Genomic DNA, 23,947 nt, shown 5'->3' with positions numbered 1-23,947 from the left:
AAAAATTTTATGGTTGGATAAACACCTCGCATCTACATTTTTTAAAATTTGCCGCATTTTTTTACTGAGGGGACCTCAACTCATGTTGACTTATATTTGCAGCCAAAGACTTCAAGGAGTACCACCGCAACAACCAGGCCAAACTGTCTCGCATGAACAAGGCCATCATGAACTACCACGCCAACGCCGAGCGCGAGCAGAAGAAGGAACAGGAGCGCATAGAGAAGGAGCGTATGAGACGGTAAGTTTTACAAGTGATTTCTTTATTAAGGGCCTTATCTTATAGCTCCGAGAAAAGATAACTGTACTGTACCAGTGTACCTACTAATACGAATGTTCTATCCACGACACTAAAACCAGTTGGTATATTTTTAACGGTCACTAACGAAATTACAATTTGGCGCCTCTGTAGACTTCGGGCTTGGACTAAGTTCAGAGCGTAGAAAATTAATTCAGACATAGAAGTTTTTGTGGCAAACTGAAGTGATTGACAAAATGAAATATCGACATCTGTTTGTCTGTTATCGTTGTTATCTTAACGTTATATAGTATATATATTTTTAACATTGTAGCTACCATTTTACCTCTGTTTGAAAATTATATTCTGAAGATTTCGGGTCAGTTTTCGAAGAAATTAGGTCTGTACTCGCAGAGAGGCATGTGCTCAACAGTGGACGAAAAAGATCCAGAAAGTCTCAGGCGAGCGCAACCGCGATTAATTAGTAATACATTTTGTTTCTTGTCAGTTTGATGGCGGAGGACGAGGAGGGCTACCGTAAGCTCATCGACCAGAAAAAAGACAAGCGTCTCGCGTTCCTGCTGTCGCAGACCGACGAGTACATCGCCAGTCTCACGGAGATGGTCAAGCAGCACAAGCAAGAGCAGAGGAAGAAGCAGCAAGAAGAAGAGCGCAGGAAGAGGGTAAGTGGGGCTTTCAATATTGGTTTCTCTTCCTCGCCTTAGCGTTTTATTGGTCGCAACCTAGTACAGGGTCTGATTTTGAAATCCAATTCCAAGAATTACGAAAATTGCTGCCATCTGATTATGTCGAAGGAATTAGGCACATAAAAGGGGTTTGGCCTGTTTTAATACACTGCATAGTATTGCATAGATTTAGCCAGAATATAATGTCCTAAACAATAAAGATTGAGGGCAATTTTGTATGGGGGTATGAGTAAGTGAAGGATCGCAGCCAAAGGATATTTTTACTGTAATGTTATGTCCTAAACCTAACGTATACGCCATTGTTTGACGGTTTAGCTGAAACCTAACCAAAACTTTATTAATTTTAATACAGACCTACAAAAACAAATAATAAGCTGTAATGTAAAATGTGATGACTTGTAGTTGTCGATCGTCCGTCCTAATTCCTTGTACTTAACGAACAAAATTGCATGTGTGCAGAAATCGCGAAAGAAAAAGTTACTGGAGGGCGGCGAGATCGACGCGATGGATGACAGCTCGCAGACATCCGACTCCAGGGTCAGCGTCATGGACCCCAAGACTGGCGAGGTACGTTATTGTAGTACTTCTGTATTATACATTCGACAAAATAAACATTAAATTTACTCAGAATTTACCCATATCGCAAAACTGCTGATTACAATTTTACAGAGATATATAAGTGGACACATTGGATTTAGATTACCTCTAAAGATTGATACATCTCAGCTCAGCTCATCGCTAGTTTCAACGTGTGAGTAGCCTGAGGCAAACTCGTTTGCGTCAGCCAGAGTACATAGTATTGTATGGAGTAGTCCATCTTCAAACAAAAAACATGGACCGCGCGTAAAAAATTAGCCCAAATGAATCATGAGGTTAGCAGGAATGAGGTATTCCTTGATATTTGAACGTCAAACATGAATTCCAAAATAGCCGGAGAAAAATCAGTCAGTCCATAAATAAAAAGATTTCTACGACAGTCCAGTTACGATATAATCATAAATAAAATGGCACTAGGTACTGAAAGGCGAAGAGGCGCCGCTGTTGTCGCAGCTGAAGGACTGGATGGAGGCGCACCCCGGCTGGGAGGTGCTCTCCGACTCAGAGGACTCGGGCGATGATAGCCAAGACGATGACGGTACGTGATCATTATAAGTGTGTTTTAGGTACTTGTAGTAATCTCTAGTATAGCAATAACAAATTTGGAGGCAAGAATAACACTTGAAGAAGAACGCGTTTGTGACCGAAACTTGACGCAGTGTCTTATGTGTGCGTTTATGTCATACATTTTGCTGCGTCAATGGTGCATTAACGTGTTTTGAGCAGCTGTGTGGCCAATCGTTAATACCAATTTATGGTGTTGGTGCGTTTACACTGAGGTAGGGTAAAACTTGGAATTTGAACTCACGAAAATTCACTCTGTCACTTGGAACCATAACACTACCGCTATTTGCATCTATTTTCACGCGTGTGCTCGTACCTCATTAAAGTAGTTAAAAGTAAGTTAAGTAATAAAGTAGTTATGTAGTAATTAAAGAGATTTTAAAATAATAAAGTAATTAGTAATAAAACCATTCTTAAAATAAAAGAGCTCTTAAATATTTCAATTTGAAAGATGTGTCTTGGTAGAATAATAGAATCTGTCCATTTATTTGTTTTGTGTCGGTTAAATAGAGAAACGCGAACGGAGGGAGAGGCACCACGAAAAGAGTGACAAGGAGAAGACTGATGAGGAGAAGGCGCGCGAAATGATCAAGAAGGCCAAGGTCGAGGACGACGAGTACAAGACGGAGGAACAGACCTATTACAGGTGAGTTGTTTACAGGGGAAATACAAGCGACGCCAACGCACGGCGTGGTTGACACGCGCAACGCAGCTGCTAATTGTCAACTAAACTATAAGTGCGTCGGCGTCTAGTCAACTTTATGGCTGCTGCTCGGTGCAACGTTGGCGCAACTGCGCAGCGACGCCATTTTCCACGGGGACGACTAACTAGTAGCCGACGCTCAAAAGACGCTAGTGGGTCCTAATACGTCCCACACCCACTAAGGCGGTGGTTTGAACTTGGTTTTATTCACCGCTTAGGGTGGTAGTTATTCCATATGCCCAATATCTTGGTCCAATGTCATTGCGTCTTACTCTCCCATTAAGCAAAATGTGAGACAAAATACACATTAGATAAAGAAATTGGTCAGGTGGAATACTACCCTTAGTCATATTCTGAAGGGAGAATGTGCAGGTCGTACTGGACAACTTACATAAATAATAAAACGGGCAGTTATGATTTGACTTACTAGAGTCAAGACAAGTCATACATTTTAACCATAAGTATATGTATTAACATATCATTTTAGTTGCTGAATATAGTTGGTTGAGTTCGTTAACCAAACCAAGATATATACAGAAGCATAGAGAAAAAAATACATAGTGCTCACTCCATACATCAGTTTTAGTACCAAAACGACTATTCTTTTCGTAGTCAACATCTAGCATCGAGTAGCGGAATTATCAGTACTGCAACTTGACAATAGATGTTCCGACGACCGAAAAGTCTAATGCTCAACAATTTTCAGCTAATATTATATAACCGGAGTAACCGGAACTCTATTTTCAACACCTTCTGATTAAATTGTTGTTCAATAAAATTTTCGTGAGTCGCGACAGTAGAGAATTCTAGTATCAAGTAGCGCTACTAATAATTCCGCTACTCGATGCTAGATGTCGACTGCGAAAATAATAGTCGTCTTGGTGTCAAAACTGATGGAGTTTTGACACCAAGACGACTATTATTTTCTTGACACTTTATTCTTACTATACTTACTATATTTCTCTATGACTCAAGTCAATCAATTTTTTCCATTACTTCACTTTCTTTATTATTCAACAAACAGTTCTCATACCGCTTTAGGAGATTCATTGCATATTTTATTCTAATTTTACTATGTGTGAAAGTATATTGATTTAAAACGATTACGTTTTGTCCAACAGCATCGCCCACACGGTCCACGAGTCTGTCACGGAGCAAGCCAGTATCCTCGTCAACGGCAATCTGAAGGAGTATCAGATCAAGGTAAGATTATACATATTCAGTCTATCCACTGGGCCTTACTGAAAATCAGCGTCGCGGTATGTACAGTCACCTGCAATAGTATGTTACTCTTCGAAGGCCGCAAAAATATGTGACACGCTCTTATGGCTCTACAAATAAGATCGTGTCAGATATTTTTGCGGCCTTCGTTGTGTAACATATTATTGCAGGTGACTGTACCATGTGGCTCATACCGTGACACCTAGCTGAGTGAGGACCATTTAGCGCAACTTTTCATTTTGTGTAATTATTCTTAGTTTATTATGTTATTGTGCTAATAAATGCTTTCTTCTTCTTCTTCTTCATATTCTTTCCTACCACTCTAGACTAGTTAAATAAATTATTCTACACTATGCATGAAATAAAGCACCACATAATTTATTAGAAAAAAACAGATAGCAGTTATTTTTAAACACAAGTTGTATTTAATAAATCGGATAGACATATAAAAAGTAGGCGAGTTGACGGTGACGTCACGATGTAATGTTTCATATAAATTCCATATTAGCAAATCGTTTTGACAGCTCTAAAAAAGTAACTGATTTGACTAGTAGGAAAATACCCTATTACATAATCAGTTACTTATAAATGGTTGTTTAGGGTTTGGAGTGGCTGGTCTCGCTGTTCAACAACAACCTGAACGGCATCCTCGCCGACGAGATGGGTCTCGGCAAGACCATCCAGACCATCGCGCTGGTCACCTACCTGATGGAGAAGAAGAAAGTCAATGGGCCCTTCCTCATCATTGTACCGCTCAGGTAAGACATGACACAACCTGAACGGCATCCTCGCCGAAGAGATGGGTCTCGGCAAGACCATCCAGACCATCGCGCTGGTCACCTACCTGATGGAGAAGAAGAAAGTCAATGGGCCCTTCCTCATCATTGTACCGCTCAGGTAAGACATGACACAACCTGAACGGCATCCTCGCCGAAGAGATGGGTCTCGGCAAGACCATCCAGACCATCGCGCTGGTCACCTACCTGATGGAGAAGAAAAAAGTCAATGGGTCCTTCCTTATCATTGTACCGCTCAGGTAAGACATGACAACTTCTGTGGGCCTTGCAAAGTCCAAAGGTCCAAAGGGGCAAAAATGGTAGGGAAAACTGCCGTCTTTTCTGTGGACAGTACGAAAGTTTGCGATTGGGGTACATTTTACTGAGGCTTTAATCATAGAGCTTTTAAGAAGTACATAAAAGATTGCAAATATCCGGCAAGAAAATTACCATTTAAATAAACCTTAACTCATACCAAAAATGTCACGGCCGTGTTTATAAAAATATATTCAATATAGTTTTTTTTTAATAGCTATGCTCCATAGCTTACCGATGTGTGTGTAAATTGCTTATTTATGTGAAGAATTCACACTTTTTGTTATGATAATACTCCTGATTCTGATTCATAATAATTCATAAAAATAGCAGTCGCGAAAGAATGTTTAAATATCTATCAGCTATCTTCAGGTCGAATTACCAAAACGAGTAAGTAAATAAATCGAATAGGTATCTGAAATATTCGTATTAGTAGTTCATTATATTCATATGTGTTTTGGCTGAGTTTTGGTCAATCGATCGTACTCGTTATATTTCTATAGCGTTGCTGTACGAGTATAATTAAATTTACAAACCATATTCCCAGTACTCTATCGAACTGGGTGCTCGAGTTCGAGAAGTGGGCGCCAACAGTGGTGGTGGTGTCGTACAAGGGCTCGCCGCAGTCGCGGCGGCTCGTGCAGAACCAGATGCGCTCCACCAAGTTCAACGTGCTGCTCACCACCTACGAGTACGTCATCAAGGACAAGGGCTGGCTCTCCAAGGTAAAAAACATTAAAATATGCCAGGAAAATTTAGTACTGTCATGGTCTATGGAATATGCCATATGCAACTTCAGAAATCTACTAAACTTAAATATTAAATGTTGGGCGCCAGTATAACGAGTGCTTGTCTTCATTTTATATATTTTCCAGTGGGCAACTGCTCAGGTTCTTATTATAACTATTATTTAGAAGGATTTAATTTAAAAAAAAAGGTGTTTGTTTACTTGTGTGTCAATCGCCGGTAGAAAACAATAATCGAAGCTTAACTATATGTATGGATTAGATCACATGACTTCGTCAGGATGTGTCATCTCAATACATTTCATCTTAGCTACGGCCCCCGATATGTTCTTATAGCAACTGCTCATTGTATTCAAATATGCGAATTCTCAATTAACTGTGTGGTTGTTTTTTTGTTAATTCCAATGGACTTTGCTATAATTTCCGCCTGTCCCCCAGCTCCAATGGAAGTACATGATAATCGACGAAGGCCACCGCATGAAGAACCACCACTGCAAGCTGACGCAGGTGCTGAACACGCACTACATCGCGCCGCACCGGCTGCTGCTCACGGGCACGCCGCTACAGAACAAGCTGCCTGAGCTGTGGGCGCTGCTCAACTTCCTGCTGCCCTCCATCTTCAAGAGCTGCTCGACCTTCGAACAGTGGTTCAATGCGCCGTTCGCTACTACCGGAGAGAAGGTACGATATACTTGTACATATACTGTGGAGCTTATTCGCATCGTTTTGTGTCTGGGACGTGCATACTGAACGGCAAGGTTTCTTCTTCTAGCTACGCTTTTAATTTGTAGGTACTGTCCGATAGTACCTCCAGCTTGGTCGATAAATATCCCATATAATTAAATAACTCTTCTAAGTTGATGTCGCTGTGGCATTCAAAATATGTAAAATCACTATAAAATTGACCTATTAGATTAGATTTATTTATTTCACAACATATGAAATTTATAATAATATAATGTTTTAGATAGGTAAGGAAACTCACTGAGCGTTACATTAGAAGAGTTGAAATATCACTCCATTTCACCACGCAAAATAGGCGCAATAATATGACGTCAAGTTGTGGAAACCAAGCCCGCGAGAACCTATAACCTGTCACTCCATTTTTTAAATTCTTATTTGTAATTAGTAATCAATAACCGCGCGAAATTACCTTTATATATACGGGTTGTCGCTAACGCCAGTTGTGTAACAGGTGGAACTGAACGAGGAAGAAACGATCCTCATCATCCGTCGTCTACACAAGGTGTTGCGTCCCTTCTTGCTGCGAAGGCTGAAGAAGGAAGTGGAGAGTCAGCTGCCCGACAAGGTGGAATACATCATAAAGTGCGACATGAGCGGTCTACAGCGGGTCTTGTACAAGTGTGTATTACTCTTTATTCTATGCTGTACTGTCGTCGGTACTGTTAACTGGCTATTCGTAAATATTACTGCAGTAATAGGTCTGCTAGTGAAACGTAGTTTAATAAAATTGACCAATGCATAGTGACTTTTTTTCGGTGATCTAGTAAGCATGTATTAAAAAAATATACATTGATCATGTGATTTATGTGCTAAACTACTATCAATTTTTAACCTGATTAAGTTTATGCGCATTATCTGAATATGACCTCTAAAAGGTAAAGAAAAACAAACATGAAAAAATCTTAAATCGTACGAATAGTCGTACGACCAAAAACTTAGACCGAGCCTTGTATTAAGGAGGGGTTTCAATTAAATGCATTCCCAATGTAGACTTGCTCTTTGGGATAAAGGTAATGTGTTTTGATGTGGTGTAACTCCACGGTGTAGTAGTAGCAGCAAATACTAACTGATATAATAATGGCCTACTCCTAATAATGATGATGTGTTCCCGCCAGACACATGCAGTCGAAGGGCGTGCTGCTCACGGACGGCTCGGAGAAGGGCAACAAGGGCAAGGGCGGCGCCAAGGCGCTGATGAACACGATCGTGCAGCTGCGCAAGCTCTGCAACCACCCCTTCATGTTCCAGCACATCGAGGAGAAGTTCTGCGACCACATCGGTACCGGCGGCGGTGTTGTGTCTGGGTAAGAAAATAGGACAATTGTTATAAAGCACCGCGTGAAGAAACACGTTTTTTATACTCGCACAAATACAACTCTGTGTCTCTTTTTTTTATATTAATGGTAGAGATGCTACATAAATATTTAGGCGAATGGGAAATAAATTGAAATGCGTAGTTGACAAGAAACTTTGACGTTATAGTTCTGCCATAGTATGTCTGGCTGTCCGTCTGTGGCTTAGCTCAGTGATCCTTACTCTAAATCTTAGGCATGTTTCAATTACGCAGACAAAAGTTATTTTTTACCCCATGATGAGTCATAATATGGGGTGCCAGGGGTAAAAATGATTTGTATTTTCGAAACTCATTTTTCTAACAAGCTTGAAAGTGTACATTTACATTGCCATTGACATTTATTTGGTGATTCTTATAATTTACCAAAAGGTTAAGTAACTATACCAAAATTGAATAATTAACTAATCGAATCCATTACACATACATTATGTACAATAACATTATTGACATCGGTCCTCTTTTATTAGTGTAAGTAAAGCATGATAGATATTATAACTTAGTAATTATAAGTCGGAACCTTGTATAGAAGAGCGAATTCCTTCTAATACAAGTTATTAACTTAAATGGAGGATTCGACACACCTGTATACCCTGTGCATGTTAAATGAATAAATAATTTAATTTTTGAAATAAGTAATAATGAATGTTCGCCCCCCAGGCCAGATCTATACCGAGCGTCGGGCAAGTTCGAACTGCTGGATCGCATCCTGCCGAAGCTGAAGCAGACCGGGCACCGGGTGCTGGTGTTCTGTCAGATGACGCAGTGCATGACCATCATCGAGGACTACCTGTCGTGGAGAGCCTTCCAGTACTTACGGTTAGTGCTTACACCATACTATTTAACCCCTTAACGCTGGAAGCATTTCGATATGTCAGGGACTTCAAACTTACAGTTGTTTGTCATACATTTTCTATGAAGTAGGAAGCCGAGGTTTTTTTCTGAGGACGCGATATTGCGACGGTGGAGTTAATAGTCAATAAAGGATACGTGAGACAGGCGTACAGATCAATACTTCGCGTAATTGTGTTTCATATTATTTGTTAGGTTAGAACAGGACACAGAATAGAGACCTTAATCGTTTGCTGTGAAATATGACTACAACTTCAATTACTTAAAATCTCAAAAAAATTATCTTTCACATGTGTGTAAAAAAAATACGTAGATTACTCACTCCATACATCAGTTTAGGTACCAAAGAGACTATTATTTTCATAGTCGACATCTAGCATCGAGTAGCGGAATTATCAGTACTGCTACTTGACGATAGATGTAGCACCGACCGGAAAGTCTAATGTTGTTGAGCATTAGCTGATAATTCCGCTACTCGATGCTAGATGTCGACTATGAAAATAATAGTATTTTTGGTACCAAAACTGATGTATGGAGTGAGCACTTTTGTCTTACTATATTTCTCTATGATGGTGGTCAAAAATCGTGGGTGTAAACCTCGGTTGTGCTGTATAGAGCAGAAAATTTTGTTCTCGAAACAATTTATATTAAACTTTCTTGGTGTGAGTACTCAAGAATCTGTCACAATCCTTATCATACGCAGACAATAGGTTAATTAATTACTTTTGACATAGATAAGATAACAATTTGTGTGTAGGTTGGATGGTATGACGAAGGCGGAGGACCGCGGCGACCTGCTGAAGAAGTTCAACGACGTGGACTCGGAGTACTTCATCTTCCTGCTGTCGACGCGCGCGGGCGGGCTCGGCCTCAACCTGCAGAGCGCGGACACCGTCATCATCTTCGACAGCGATTGGAATCCGCATCAGGTAAACTGTGCTTTACTACAAGTCACAGACCAACCCCTATAGACCGAGCTTATAGGACGACTCGCGGTCACCGCCCGTATGGTGTATAGGTCAAATATAAGATTGCTCGCGCGCCGCGCCGATCAGTTGCGCCCAAGGTTACGACCTGTTAGCAGTGCGCACGAGTCTAAGAAAATAAATCGTAAACTATTGAATTCATTGGGAAATCATGGGATATTGCAGTGTAAAATGGTGTGGCAAATCATCTAAGACATCTACTTACGAAACAGATGGAATAACATCCCACAGGAAAGTCAAATTCATTATTTCATTGAATAATGTTTCTTGTCCGCGGGGTTTATTTTATACTGGTCAGTAAGCAGAGGCGAAGTATGTCCGTCCCTTTTCGTCAACTTGAAAATGCAATGCGCTATCCCTTTCCCTTTCGACTAGTGATGTGACGATGATGGTTTTTCAGCTGCGGAAACTTCGTGCTTCGTCATACCGTATTGTACCATTTTAGACATAATATATAGGTAATATATTGTGTAATTTTTTTAGAATCCTCTAGGCCAGCGGAGCAGTTAGGCCGCATGTCACGAGATGGGCCTGATGATGAACTTCAAAGAAGTGCGAGGGAACTCGGTGTTGGTTTGTGATAGACATATGTTGTATGGGTTTTTTAGAATCCTCTAGGTGAGCAGTTAGGTCACATGTCACGAAATGGACCTGATGATGAACTTCAAAGAAGTGCGAGGGAACTCGGTGTTGGTTTGTGATAGACATATGTTGTATGGGTTTTTTAGAATCCTCTAGGTGAGCAGTTAGGTCTCATGTCACGAGATGGACCTGATGATGAACTTCAAAGAAGTGCGAGGGAACTCGGTGTTGGTTTGCGATAGACATATGTTGTATGGGTTTTTTTTAATCCTCTAGGGGAGCAGTTAGGTCTCATGTCGCGAGATGGACCTGATGATGAACTTCAAAGAAGTGCGAGGGAACTCGGTGTTGGTTTGTGATAGACATATGTTGTATGGGTTTTTTAGAATCCTCTAGGTGAGCAGTGAGGTCTCATGTCACGAGATGGACCTGATGATGAACTTCAAAGAAGTGCGAGGGAACTCGATGTTGGTTTGCGATAGACATATGTTGTATGGGTTTTTTAGAATCCTCTAGGTGAGCAGTTAGGTCTCATGTCACGAGATGGACCTGATGATGAACTTCAAAGAAGTGCGAGGGAACTCGGTGTTGGTTTGCGATGGACATATGTTGTATGGGTTTTTTTTAATCCTCTAGGGGAGCAGTTAGGTCTCATGTCGCGAGATGGACCTGATGATGAACTTCAAAGAAGTGCGAGAGAACTCGGAGTTGATTTGTAATAGGCATATGTTATTGGTCCATTTGAATATGTTTTCAATACAACCTTCTATGACATTAATAAAACGGACAAAAGAAAATAATTGTATGAGATTCTGGCGACACTTTTTTCTCGTATCGAAAGAGATTGCGATTCTGAGTGGAAATAATATAAAAATTCTAAACTTTAAAATTCAAGTTCTGGGTACTTTAAGAGCGCTATTACATTTCGGCGTTGAGCGAGTTTAGGTATTTTACGCGCTGCGGCAGGCCGTGCGAGCTCAGTATACCGATCCCTTCTACCACACTCGCACTACAATGATGGATTAAACATTCTTGATCCTTCGCGAAGCATATTGAAATCAACCATAACAACACTAACTGTACTTAACTTGTAAAGTTCTAAAACTGTTATTTGGTAAGTACGAAAACACTAAATGCAGTGCAAATGTACATAGGGGCTGTTCATAAATTACGTCATCTATTTTTGACGATTTTTGACCCCCCCCACCCCTCAAATCATCCAAAAATCAAGCTTTGGATGAATCTGTTTCCTCCTACGTCATGTTACCATCATCCGATGTCCAGACCCCCCCCCACTCCTCCCATTTGAAACGACGTAATTTATGAATAGCCCCATACTCGTACTTATGAAGGTAATCGCCATCGAGTAATATTCGAAAGAAATTATAGGTACCTACTCGCATATTTACATGTTTCGTCATTGCATTTGGTACCTATAGGTTGTAAAGTTTGTATCAACGAGGGTTTAAAAACGAACTGGTACTGAGGATCTGATGATGATTAAGGTGGTCACGGATACCAATCAACCATGTAGTAACATGATTAGGCTCGTTTGATTCGTCTCAACAAGATCTTTGACACTGAAGATACACAGGGTCTGATGATGGAGCTGGAAGGTGGCCACGGGTACCAGTCTATCATGTAACTAAACAACTTCGTGTTTGGGCTCGTTTGATTCGTCTCAACAAGATCTTTGACACAAGACAGTACTCAGGGTCTGATAATGGAGCTGGAAGGTACCATTACCAATCAACCATGCAACTAAACCACATCGTGTTTAGGATCGTTTGATTCGTCTCAACAAGATCTTTGACACTAGGTGATACTCAGAGTCTGATGATGGAGCTGGAAGGTGGTCACCGGTACCAATCAACCATGCAACTAAACCACTTCGTGTTTAGGCTCGTTTTATTCGTTTCAACAAGATCTTTGACACAAGATAGTACTCAGGGTCTGACGATGGAGCGCGAAGGTGGCGACGGGTACCTGTCTATCATCATCAGCTCCATCATCAGACCCTGAGTAGTATCTTATGTCAAACATCTTATTGCGGTTTAGTGGCATGGTTGATTGGTACCGGTGACCACCTGCCGGCTCCATCATCAGACCCTGAGTACTATCTTGTGTCAAAGATCTTGTTGAGACGAATCAAACGAGCCTAAACACGAAGTGGTTTAGTTGCATGGTTGATTGGTACCGGTGACCACCTTCCGGCTCCATCATCAGACCCTGAGTATTATCTTGTGCCAAAGATCTTGTTGAGACGAATCAAACGAGCCCAAACACGAAGTGGTTTAGTTGCATGGTTGATTGGTACCGGTGACCACCTTCCGGCTCCATCATCAGACCCTGAGTACTATCTTAAGTCAAAGATCTTGTTGAGCCGAATCAAACGAGCCCAAACACGAAGTGGTTTAGTTGCATGGTTGATTGGTACCGGTGACCACCTTCCGGCTCCATCATCAGACCCTGAGTACTATCTTGTGTCAAAGATCTTGTTGAGATGAATCAAACGAGCCTAAACACGAAGTGGTTTAGTTGCATGGTTGATTGGTACCGGTGACCACCTTCCGGCTCCATCATCAGACCCTGAGTATTATCTTGTGCCAAAGATCTTGTTGAGACGAATCAAACGAGCCCAAACACGAAGTGGTTTAGTTGCATGGTTGATTGGTACCGGTGACCACCTTCCGGCTCCATCATCAGACCCTGAGTACTATCTTAAGTCAAAGATCTTGTTGAGACGAATAAAACGAGCCTAAACACGAAGTGGTTTAGTTGCATTGTTGATTGGTACTGGTGACCACCTTCCGGCTCCATCATCAGACCCTGAGTACTATCTTAAGTCAAAGATCTTGTTGAGCCGAATCAAACGAGCCCAAACACGAAGTGGTTTAGTTGCATGGTTGATTGGTACCGGTGACCACCTTCCGGCTCCATCATCAGACCCTGAGTACTATCTTGTGTCAAAGATCTTGTTGAGATGAATAAAACGAGCCTAAACACGAAGTGGTTTAGTTGCATGGTTGATTGGTACCGGTGACCACCTTCCGGCTCCATCATCAGACCCTGAGTACTATCTTGAGTCAAATAAATACATATAGAATGTCAGGTCGTTTCAAATATTTTTAATCCTGTCCGGTAGTTTATTAAACTGTACCATTATAAATTATAATACTATAAAAACAGTGCTAGGATCAAAGTCTCTCGTTGCGGTTTACACGCACACAGTATAGCGTTTTACACGGCGCCCGCCGCACACAATGACAAAAAACCTCGTCGTCGCCGTTGAAAATGTGCGGAGCCGACCGACACACGTCCTGCCTCTACAAGCTCTGCCGCGGCACTGAGCTGGCGCAGCGCGCGTCATCGGTAATATAGAGTAGTTTTCAAAAAATTGCCAAAAAATTATAGTAGAATTTCATAAACACTAATGTATACCAACAGTATAAGCAAACGTTGCAGATTGCTTGAGTATGAAAATGACTTCGATATTAAGTAGATTTTCGTAGGAATTGACACTTGTTTCGGAGAGAAAATCGAGTTCGTTTTACTTTGATTTTCTCTTTCTCAAAGGTATGTAGGAAAAATATAGTTTGATATGCCTAAAGTACAGGGTATTAGTAATACAAAATAGCCAGGTTTAGCAGAGTAAAATTCTCAACATTTCCAAATAAGAGCTCGCCATTCAGTGCTTCACGGGGTTTTTCGGAAACGACCATCAGAAAAAAAATCATTACAAATTTAATAAGTCCTTTTTCTAATATTTACAACGATATTTATAAAGATAAGAAGACGCTTTTACTGGAACAAGCACTCATTGTTTCTAATAATGAGCGCAAAGTCCTGAATTTCGTCGACTAGTATCATCAATTTTGCATTATTTCGACGTTTCTTGTAAGAGCGCTCTTAAACAGAAATGCCCTAATACGTTAAGTAAAAAATTCAGGTACATTGTTAAGTTACTTAATGAAATATTAAATTAATCAATATAATTATTAAGTAAGTTTACTCTAAGTATACTAAATTGGTAACAATTTTACCACAATAAATTTCGGTATCACTGGTAGCAGTACCCACTACCTGTAATGAACATGTCCCATCCCTACGCTTACACGTGTCAGCGCGCCATGTTTGAAACGACCAATCGCAACGCTGTGAGCACCCCTCCCGCACCTCACAGTTTGGTGATTTGCGTCGGGAACAAAATGGCCAATATTGGGTTTCTAGAGGCGGTGTTCAGTGCTACAAGTACACTGAAAAAATAGCTACGCGAGCTATATGTTTAAAAGTACATGATTACTTCAGTTTGCGCATCTGATTAGCGCAACTCGAGCAAAGTTTCACCTATTCGAAAAAGGGCTTTTTCTTCCCTGCTAGGGATCAAAGTGGCACTTTTCTTCCCTGCTAGGAGGGATCAAAGTTGTACTTTTCTGTTCTAGGATACATTTTTTTTTTTTCATTTTTACATACAATTTTTTTAGCTTAAATAGTGTTTTGATACATGATAATTTCCTCATTTTTTTTTCCTCATTGTTGTTGATGTGAAAAGCAGTATCGGTCACACGGTATCAAAATTATTTCGTCTTATAATCCCTCATTACGCTCAGGATTCAATGTACGCCCTTGAAGGAAATATATCATTTTGATCCCTTGTCACACAAACTACTATTGCGAGGCATTCACCTGGTTTGGACGTACCTTGAAATGATGTACACACACTCTTACTTCTCGGTCGTTCAGTTACTTTCGCTCCTGAATATACCCAATACCCATTTACCGTCGTAGTTTTCATTAAATAGTTCGGTATCCATATATTCTCGTACGATTTTGCAATACCAAATCAGAGTTTTAACACATAAACATTGTAAGAATATTTCGCGACATTTACTTTTGCTACTGGATTGTACAATGGGCGACGCCCGTTTTGACGTTTAGATCTAGAGTAGCCTGACACGTCGAACAGGCAGACATTGCAGAATATTAAAAATCAGACCCGTTCAGAATTTCATTCGTTTTTTTTCTTCCTCGCGTTATCCCGGCATTTTGCCACGGCTCATGAGAGCCTGGGGTCCGCTTGACAACTACTCCCATGATTTGACATAGGCACTAGTTTTTACGAAAGCGACTGCCATCTGACCTTCCAACCCAGAGGGGAAACTAGGCCTTATTGGGATTAGTCCGGTTTCCTCACGATGTTTTCCTTCACCGAAAAGCGACTGGCAAATATCAAATGATATTTCGTACATAAGTTCCGAAAAACTCATTGGTACGAGCCGGGGTTTGAACCCGCGACCTCCGGATTGAAAGTCGCACGCTCTTACCGCTAGGCCTCCAGTGCTTTTTTCCAGAATTTAATTAGAGTGAACCGTAAAATTGGAATTATAGTTTGTATGTACATTTTATTGTACTGGTCAATTAGCCAAGGTCTTGCTGGAATGTAGGAAATGATAAAAAGATATTTAATCTGGATAGCCTCGTGTGAGACTAAAGTAGATTGAGTAAGCACACCTGTAGGCAAATATTAACTCGAGCTTCAGTCACGTAATTTGTAAAGAACATTAATACGATTTCTAGAGCAATAGCTGAGAGAGATGACAGATTAATAAGGGTTTTATTGCTTGACAGGACTTGCAAGCCCAGGACCGTGCGCATCGTATCGGGCAGCGGAACGAGGTGCGAGTGCTGCGGCTCATGACCGTCAACTCAGTCGAAGAGAGAATCCTAGCTGCTGCAAGGTTGGTTGCTAATTACTTTCATGTGTATTCAAATGACTTTGGGCTGGGCTTTGATTTTTAGCTTTAACAGTGCTGGAAAAAGGCCGGGGCCACTGTTAGGCAGTCATTAAGATGTACGTTCAGATCGTTCCGCCTATTCTTTGTCGACCAAGCCGCTGATCTCCTCTTGTGGCACGAATTCCGTACACGAATAATAGTCAATATTCTGTGAACAAATGAATCGCGGATCATAATAAACTTGAGTTACGTACAGTCTGCACATTGAGCACATATTATATTATTTATTTAGGTACAAGTTAAACATGGACGAGAAGGTCATCCAAGCCGGTATGTTCGATCAGAAGTCGACGGGCTCCGAGCGCCAGCAGTTCCTTCAGAGCATTCTGCACCAGGACGGCGACGATGAGGAGGTAACCTACATTTACACACCTACCAAATGACTCAATTATAATTTTTCCCTTCAACACCAGGTTATTTGTTCCAAGGATAGGTATCCTAGTAACAAATGACCTGGCATAGGTATGCTAGGCAAAGTCTTCAGTCGCTAAAGTTTTCTCACTAGCGCTTTGGCGCCATTCGTAATGGTAATGTCTATTTCATTTTTATAATTGTGTCGAATAGAGAGTACTTTGACATTGGTATAATAAACACTGACAAAAGTACTTCTCTTTCCGAACAGACTCTAGTAGCAACTATTTATTATGATATCTATTATGTTCTTGTGACGTATCTGTTTCAAGTACTTGGAAGTGCCATCTTCGCTTTATAAGTGATGCTCTACTAATTTTAACTGTAGTCTATTCTTGGATAACAACAAAGGCTCTCACAGCAGAAGCAGTCCACCGTGTCTGTGCTCCTACAGAATTTCTAAAACAACTTTTTTAATAGGAAGAGAACGAGTTGCCCGACGACGACCTGATCAACGAGATGATAGCTCGCTCGGAAGAGGAGCTGGAGATATTCAAGCAGATCGACATCGAGCGGCGCAAGACAGAGACGCAGACGCGGCTCATTGACGAGTCCGAGCTGCCCGACTGGCTGGTCAAGAACGACGACGAGGTCGTCTGCAACAAGGTGAGTGGTATCTAATAACCCCTCGACTCTCACGTGTTGAAGCAGATCGACATCGAGCGGCGCAAGACAGAGACGCAGACGCAGTTCATCGACGAGTCTGAGCTGCCCGACTGGCTCAAGAACGACGAGGTCGTCTGCAACAACGTGAGTGGTATTTAATAACCCCTCGACTCCCAACACTCAAAAGTTTCAAGAATTGTAATAACTCTAACTCCTAGGTGCTTTGGATTTTATTGTATGTCTTCTATGAAATCGCGTGACCCTATAATGCGACTGTAAATGGAAGAGAAATCTATTATTCCGACACGCTATGACAGTGTACGTTTGGAGTTTAAGGATTGGAGATCTTTATGCGCCGGGAGGTCTAACAACGTCAGCGGTCAGCGTCCCCTTTGTATGATCAGGATGCCAGACAAGTTAAACACATTGCACGAAACAAAATGTCGTGGTGTCTATTCATGCAGCACATAATACAAGGTTGTATTTATCCCAGGCCTTTACCAAACTTATTTAGTATTTCTTGATGACTTCAGTTAATTAATAAATTCGCTTAATGCAATCTTATCAATTTAAAAAATTACTACTTAGCTATCCAAAGTGGGTCTTGGCCTTCAAAACAAGAGCATGCTACCTGTCTTAATCCTACTCAGTCCCTACCAGTTATTAGCTTGGTGCGAACATAGATCTGCTTCCAGGCCGTATCCCCATCGAGACAAACCGAAAACTTGTCTAATGGCGTTATTCATAACCATCTGTCAACTCTAACAAGCCGTTAGTAATTAAATGGTTTGTCCCTGTCTTTTTGACATTTAGTTAGAAAGAGACAAAATTGAACAGAGGTTGGTTAGAGATTGCTGAGTTGTATGAATAAATCCGTGCATTATACCATCAGGGCCAAAACTGGAGCTTCATCGACGAAGACGAGATACGTGGGCGCGGCACCCGGCAACGCAAGGAGGTGGACTACACGGACTCGCTGACGGAGAAGGAGTGGCTGAAGGCCATCGACGACGAGTTCGACGAGGAGGAGGAGGACGACGACGACGACGAGGTGCTCGACAAGAAGCGGAAGAAGGGCCGCAAGCGACGGTAACACTTATTACTAACATTTTAACTTACGCTTCATTGCAATGCTGTATTAGTCAATTATCATGTCGTCATGTGGTTGGGTGTCGTATAATACCTTTTTTACCCGACAGTTTACACCGTTTGACGGATTACAATATATGAGGTGTCAACAGCTTCGTCTCATAAGAAATTTAAAATTGCTTGTGTAGCCTATCACCGGTCCGGTATTATATTTCCCAAACTCTACTTGTTTGTAGCGTATTCCGCGCTAAGAAATGATGCCGGTATAATATGTGAAAGCCATATTGAAGTTGACATTTGATTTGACAGCCGCCAAGAGGACTCTGACGAGGAGGACGCGCCGAGCTCGTCCAAGAAGAAGAACAAAACAGAGACCAATCAGCTCAAGAAGACGCTTAAGAACGTCATGAAGAAAGTCATTGACTATACTGACGAGTGAGTACTTACTATACTGTAATTAGTATTTTATCTACACACATAACATAAAGCCTGTATGATGCGTTCAAAAACCGCAAATTAAGACCAGCATAAAGATAAACTGTTTTGTTTCATAGCATCAAATTCTCATAAAGATTAGCTGGCCTGATATTGATTTACTAAAGCATTTTTTCCGATGTGTGCAGATCGGGTCGCGTGCTGTCCGAGCCGTTCATGAAGCTGCCGTCCCGGCGCGAGCTGCCCGACTACTACGACATCATCAAGAAACCGCTCGACATCAAGAAGATCCTCAACAGGATTGAGGATGGAAAGGTAACTATTAAATTAAAAGTGGAAAAATTCACTGCCTTGGGTAGGACTTGAACCCACCGGATCACTAGTACAGTGCTCTGCCATCTGAGCTACCGACCGTTTCTAATACAGCGTATATTTTCACCATATATGAGCCATAGGGAGGCTCTACTACTGCACTTTATTTTGACAAACATCTTTGAAAGGTATCTTGATATCTTCATATTACTACATTGATCATTAATTCATTGCGGCTATCTGTGAGTTAGGTTATATTATGCAGCAAAACTAGAAAAACAGTTCACTGGTGACATTGTTTTTGTGCTGTGGTTGACGATTTTGATGAAAATATATAAATGGCCAACATGTTGCGAGCTGTCACGAAAGCATGTCGAGTTTATTCTTAACCTTAACCAACTAACCGTTTTCGATGACCATGACTTATAAACTCAATGTGTTCTCAGTACAACGAGCTGGCCGACCTGGAGCGAGACTTCTTCACGCTGTGCTCCAACGCGCAGGCGTACAACGACGACCTGTCGCTGATCTACGCCGACTCAGTGCGGCTGCGCACCGCCTTCATCGAGATCCGGCGCCGCTGCGACGCCGGCCAGCTGTCGGAGGACTCGGAAGACGAAAAAGGTATGAAGATGATTCACTATGAACTTACAAATATCGGATTGATTTCTTCGCAACGCTAAAAGTTTTTATTTTGTCGCTTTAAGCAGTTATTATATCCCCATCTGTCAGTCTGAATGATGAAAAATCTAACGTTGATGTTTGTTTCACAGCTCCGTCGGGTGCAGCGGCAGAAGAGGAGGATGAATCAGACGAGGAGTCGAGCCGCTCCGTCAAAATGAAGATCAAGTTGAAGGGCAAGAGCAAGGGCACGCCAGGCCGTAAGCGCAAGCCGCGCAAGTACATCTCCGACGACGAGGACTTCGAGATGGACTAGCGGGACTCGGCGGCCTCGCCAGACTCGTCCGACTCGTGACTTGCACCGTAGGAACTGCGCGACGCCGCAAACATCGTCACACGACAATATTACTCATTTAACTTATATCCTACTTCAATGCTGGACTACTACAGACCCCTGAACTAAAATAGGCTTACGAAGTCAAACATCAATTCACGGTGACGGAATATTAAGGTTGACGAAATATAAAGAGAGCCGATCTCTCGAACAAGTTTGAACACTTTATATTTCGTCAACTTTACCATTCATGATCCTGTCATATTTGTGTGCTCTTTTCGATGTATAATTATTTATTATCGAAATAATTATACATTATTATTATTTCGAAATTATTTAGGATTAGGATTTAGGATTATTTCGAAGCCGCGAATTGTTGTTTGACTTTGCATGCCATTTAGTTCACTTTTAGTGACTGGACTACTTACTAGACTATTTAAACTGAAATGTATAACCATTTTACAAATAGACATTGTTATGAAATTATTCACTATATAAAATATTTCATGAATTTTTTTATTGGCAAATGACTGAATCATGTATGGTAAAAGTAAAAAATATGAAATGGTATAAATAAGGACAAATCTCAGGAAATTTAAGTAAACGTAATGAATATTTAATGACTAAGTATAGCTGATTTAGATTTTCTAGCGGTTAATATGGTTAAAATTCGTAATAATGATATTATAAAATGGAATTAAATATAGCACCATGCTTTCTTAAATGCGCTATGACATTTTCGTATTGACTATCTTTTTAAGAATATTTTCTTCATTAGGAATTTAGTAATAGGAATTTTATTAAGGGAAGATTTAATGTAGTATGAACTTGACTAGTTATAGGCGTGCTTTGGCATAATTAAATCAATTTCTGTCAATACATTGTTTTATTTAATCCCTTCATTTCATGGACAAATTGTAATAGAAGAGATGGTTCGCTGGAGTAAACGTGATTTTTTTTTAAATTAACTTTGTGGTTTTGTTATAGCTTGCTCAATGTAAAACTATTGTCACATTTTTTTATGCTGCGCAAGATCCGGATCCGGATTTAGACCCGGATCACGCTAAGTTTTACCTATGTACAAGTTTGTGCAAAATTCGCGTGGTCTGAGTCTTGATCAGTTTGGTTTGTCTGCAGCCTATCCCAGTAGGTAAACATTAGTCCTAGAATGCTGGAATATTTTCGTTTGGGATACCTCTAAGGCCGCGGGCTCGACGCAAGCGGCAAATTAAGACCTTGCATACATTTGGTCGAGCGCAATGTATGAATGGTCTTGTTTGCCGCTCCCCGCACCTGGCGCTGCTTGCGTCCAGCCCGCGGCCTATGATATATGATCTTGTGCATTAATGAGTTAAATGTGTGCACAATGTGAATGATGTGAATGATATGTATCCTATCCAAATTTATACTCAAAATATTTCCAATTTTTTAAACGAGTTTTTCTGCTCTACACAGCACAACCAACGGTTTGGACCCACGATTTTCGAACACCACACATGTGATAGGAATAAAACCAATTTCAGTCAATGCATTTTATTTAGCCAATATCTTCCTAGCGTCCCGCGGATGGAAGTCAGCCCACCGGTATTGTACGTGGTGCAAGTTGAGAACGTGCTTGTTAAGCGACGAACTGTGCGTAAAGCGCGCCGCGCACGCTGGGCACGGGTACGGCTTCTCGCGCGAGTGGACGCGCCGGTGGCGGCGGAGGTCCCCGCCAGTGTAGAATGATAAGTCGCAGGAGCCACACTTGAATGATTTGTTGCCCGTGTGCCTGGAATCAAAATGATGATCTCAATTTTATTAATTAATATCCTAATTCAAAAGCAAAACATATTAATCGGGGTCTCTCAAGGATAATATGCAAATTAATATTTTATAGACCCTCTATTCATTTCTAAATAGAGAAATTCTTTAAATTAATATTCAACATTCACAGGCATTTATTTATTGATCTTACCTCTTCAGATGGACTATCAAACTCTTTTTGGTATTAGTTCTGTATCCACACAAGTGACATTCAACTTTCTTCTCCAAACTATGTTTTAACCGATGGCTCTGCAGCTCGGAAGAAGTAACAAAAGTATCTCCACAGTCCTCACAGTTGTAGTTGCGAATGTTGTAATGTCGGTGCATGTGATCCTGCAGGCTTTTCTTTGTTTTTAGAGTTTTGTGACAAATTTCACAGTTGAAATTTCCTTTTTCATGGACTATTAAGTGTTTTTTGAGTGAAAAGGCATGTTTAAACTGCTTGCCACAAGTGGAACAGGTGTAGAATTTAGTAGGGCTATGTATTTTGCGGTGTGCTGCAAGACTAGAGGACTGTGTAAAGCTCTTCCCACATTCACATTGGTATGGCCTCACCCCATCATGCCTGTGCATATGATTCACTAATGTTTGGCTGTGGGGGGTGTGGTATGGGCATTTAGTGCAGTGGTAACGTCTTGAAGCTCCACTGCCAGTTACTCTGCCTGCATGCTTACGCTTCTGATGCATACATACATTATGCTTGGCTAGAGATACCTTTGATCTCAACACTTTATGACAGATACTGCATTGAAATTTATTTAGAGTATCAGAAAGAGAAAATACATTAAATGTTCGACTATGTACTCCATCAGTTTCTGACTTAATCTTAATTGTATCATCTGATGTGATATCATGATCATAAATATCGTAATTATTCTCAATTATGTCTATTGGGGCATCTTGAGATTTATCAACTTCCTTCATATTATTTACATTGCCACCATATTCCGTCTCTTCCTTAATTTCTTTAAGGTATTTGCCATATTTCTCTTCAAATATTAAGCACTTTAATCTAAATTTATAGGCTATATTTAATTCATTTATACAATTCTTGCACATCACATTGGGTAGGTTCTTTTCAGGACTTAGTTTTATTTGAAAACATGTATATATCTTCCTGAGAATTTCTTTAGATTCTTCTTTATCATCAAATATATTTAAAGCGTGGTCTTTTGTTTTGTTTAAACATATGCGGCACATACTTGAAGAGCACATAGATAAATTTGAACTAGAACAATACATATTCAATTTGAAGTAAATGGTGGCACAGAAGAATAGGTCAGAATAAGAAAATAGCTGTTTAAATTAACTAGTTTTGGCAGGGGTGCGAAACTCCTGACTTCGGTCAAACTCGGCTCCGCTCGGCTCAGCATTGCTCCGAGCAATTATTAGGGTTGGCACCACTCGACTTCCTTTTGCGTGCACGACCACAGATAAGATAATCACTTGATTTTTGACAACCCTAAATAGCCGAAAGGGATAGTGCCATATATTAGAAAGGGACAGCATGATTCGACCCTGAACCGCTGTCAAACTTCGTTTTTGTAGGAAGTTTCCTTTCTGTACGTTAGTACTATTAATTATTCTGTGGTTTTGGTGAGATCGTCTAGCAAAGAAAAATACACAAACCACAAACATAAATTTTTAAGTTACAATTGCAATCCAAATAAGCTCTCAATTCTCTTGATATAGATACGATATTCCAACGATCATTGTAATTATGACAGACTAGAAGAGTATTTTTGCTTATATCATTCTATAGTTGTATTTTTCTTTTTGGATTTTGCTTCCGCGTTTACGTATGGTGCTGATACTGCTGATTGCTGATCAAAGAATACAATACTCACTTGGATCACGTAGCTTGATGGCTTTATTTAGAATTATAATAAAATCTACAAGTTTTTCGGAATCGGGTAACACAACGGGTATTTAGACAAATGGAAACGGAGCACGGGAATGGAAATTTTCATAGAAAGTAACCCGTTTCCATTGCGTTCGATGACTTTTGTGTAGATATACGAGTAATATGTAGAGGTCTGTGCGGAAAGAGAAGAGTTGTGGAATGTATGGGGCCCAATACATTCTACGACTCTTCTCTTTCCAAACAGACTAGTTTGGCAATCAAGTCACGTCATACCGTCTTATTCTTATGCTAG

At 40.7% G+C, this 23,947-nt stretch overlaps 2 protein-coding genes across 2 annotated transcripts in view; one reads left to right on the top strand and one right to left on the bottom strand.

Moving 5' to 3' along the window:
• The window catches only part of LOC134804237 (ATP-dependent helicase brm), a 33,211-nt gene extending 12,349 nt beyond the window's left edge, over window positions 1-20,862 (top strand). The window contains exons 8-29 of the mRNA XM_063777210.1: window positions 103-241; window positions 747-921; window positions 1,405-1,512; window positions 1,960-2,080; window positions 2,617-2,752; window positions 3,931-4,012; window positions 4,631-4,788; window positions 5,669-5,846; window positions 6,306-6,548; window positions 7,063-7,229; window positions 7,727-7,915; window positions 8,623-8,781; window positions 9,572-9,743; window positions 16,011-16,120; window positions 16,410-16,530; window positions 17,009-17,194; window positions 18,087-18,283; window positions 18,593-18,718; window positions 18,907-19,033; window positions 19,477-19,654; window positions 19,804-20,254; window positions 20,339-20,862. Coding sequence (XP_063633280.1) covers window positions 103-241; window positions 747-921; window positions 1,405-1,512; window positions 1,960-2,080; window positions 2,617-2,752; window positions 3,931-4,012; window positions 4,631-4,788; window positions 5,669-5,846; window positions 6,306-6,548; window positions 7,063-7,229; window positions 7,727-7,915; window positions 8,623-8,781; window positions 9,572-9,743; window positions 16,011-16,120; window positions 16,410-16,530; window positions 17,009-17,194; window positions 18,087-18,283; window positions 18,593-18,718; window positions 18,907-19,033; window positions 19,477-19,654; window positions 19,804-19,967 — 3,236 coding nt within the window. The 3' untranslated portion in view covers window positions 19,968-20,254; window positions 20,339-20,862. The remainder of the gene's footprint in view (window positions 1-102; window positions 242-746; window positions 922-1,404; window positions 1,513-1,959; window positions 2,081-2,616; window positions 2,753-3,930; window positions 4,013-4,630; window positions 4,789-5,668; window positions 5,847-6,305; window positions 6,549-7,062; window positions 7,230-7,726; window positions 7,916-8,622; window positions 8,782-9,571; window positions 9,744-16,010; window positions 16,121-16,409; window positions 16,531-17,008; window positions 17,195-18,086; window positions 18,284-18,592; window positions 18,719-18,906; window positions 19,034-19,476; window positions 19,655-19,803; window positions 20,255-20,338) is intronic.
• Window positions 20,863-21,517: 655 nt separating this feature from the next.
• On the bottom strand, window positions 21,518-23,036 carry LOC134804214 (zinc finger protein 91-like). The gene is made up of 2 exons (XM_063777178.1): window positions 21,943-23,036; window positions 21,518-21,756 (listed from the first exon to the last, which is right to left on the bottom strand). Exons 1-2 carry the CDS (start codon window positions 23,031-23,033, stop codon window positions 21,519-21,521), a joined length of 1,329 nt encoding a protein of 442 aa, XP_063633248.1. The 5' UTR covers window positions 23,034-23,036; the 3' UTR covers window position 21,518.
• Window positions 23,037-23,947: the final 911 nt, after the last annotated feature.

Source organism: Cydia splendana, chromosome Z (assembly GCF_910591565.1).
Source record: "Cydia splendana chromosome Z, ilCydSple1.2, whole genome shotgun sequence".
Lineage (NCBI taxonomy): Eukaryota > Metazoa > Arthropoda > Insecta > Lepidoptera > Tortricidae > Cydia > Cydia splendana.
The sequence above is the reverse complement of the archived record's forward strand: the minus strand, read 5'-3'. Positions and strand labels throughout refer to the sequence as shown.

Bases quoted from the DNA above. Each gene is read 5' to 3' on its own strand.
- LOC134804214 (XM_063777178.1), bottom strand. From the start codon at position 23,033: ATGTATTGTTCTAGTTCAAATTTATCTATGTGCTCTTCAAGTATGTGC. The intron at 21,757-21,942 runs GTAAGATCAATA...TTTTGATTCCAG, and splicing joins TTGATAGTCCATCTGAAGAG to GCACACGGGCAACAAATCAT.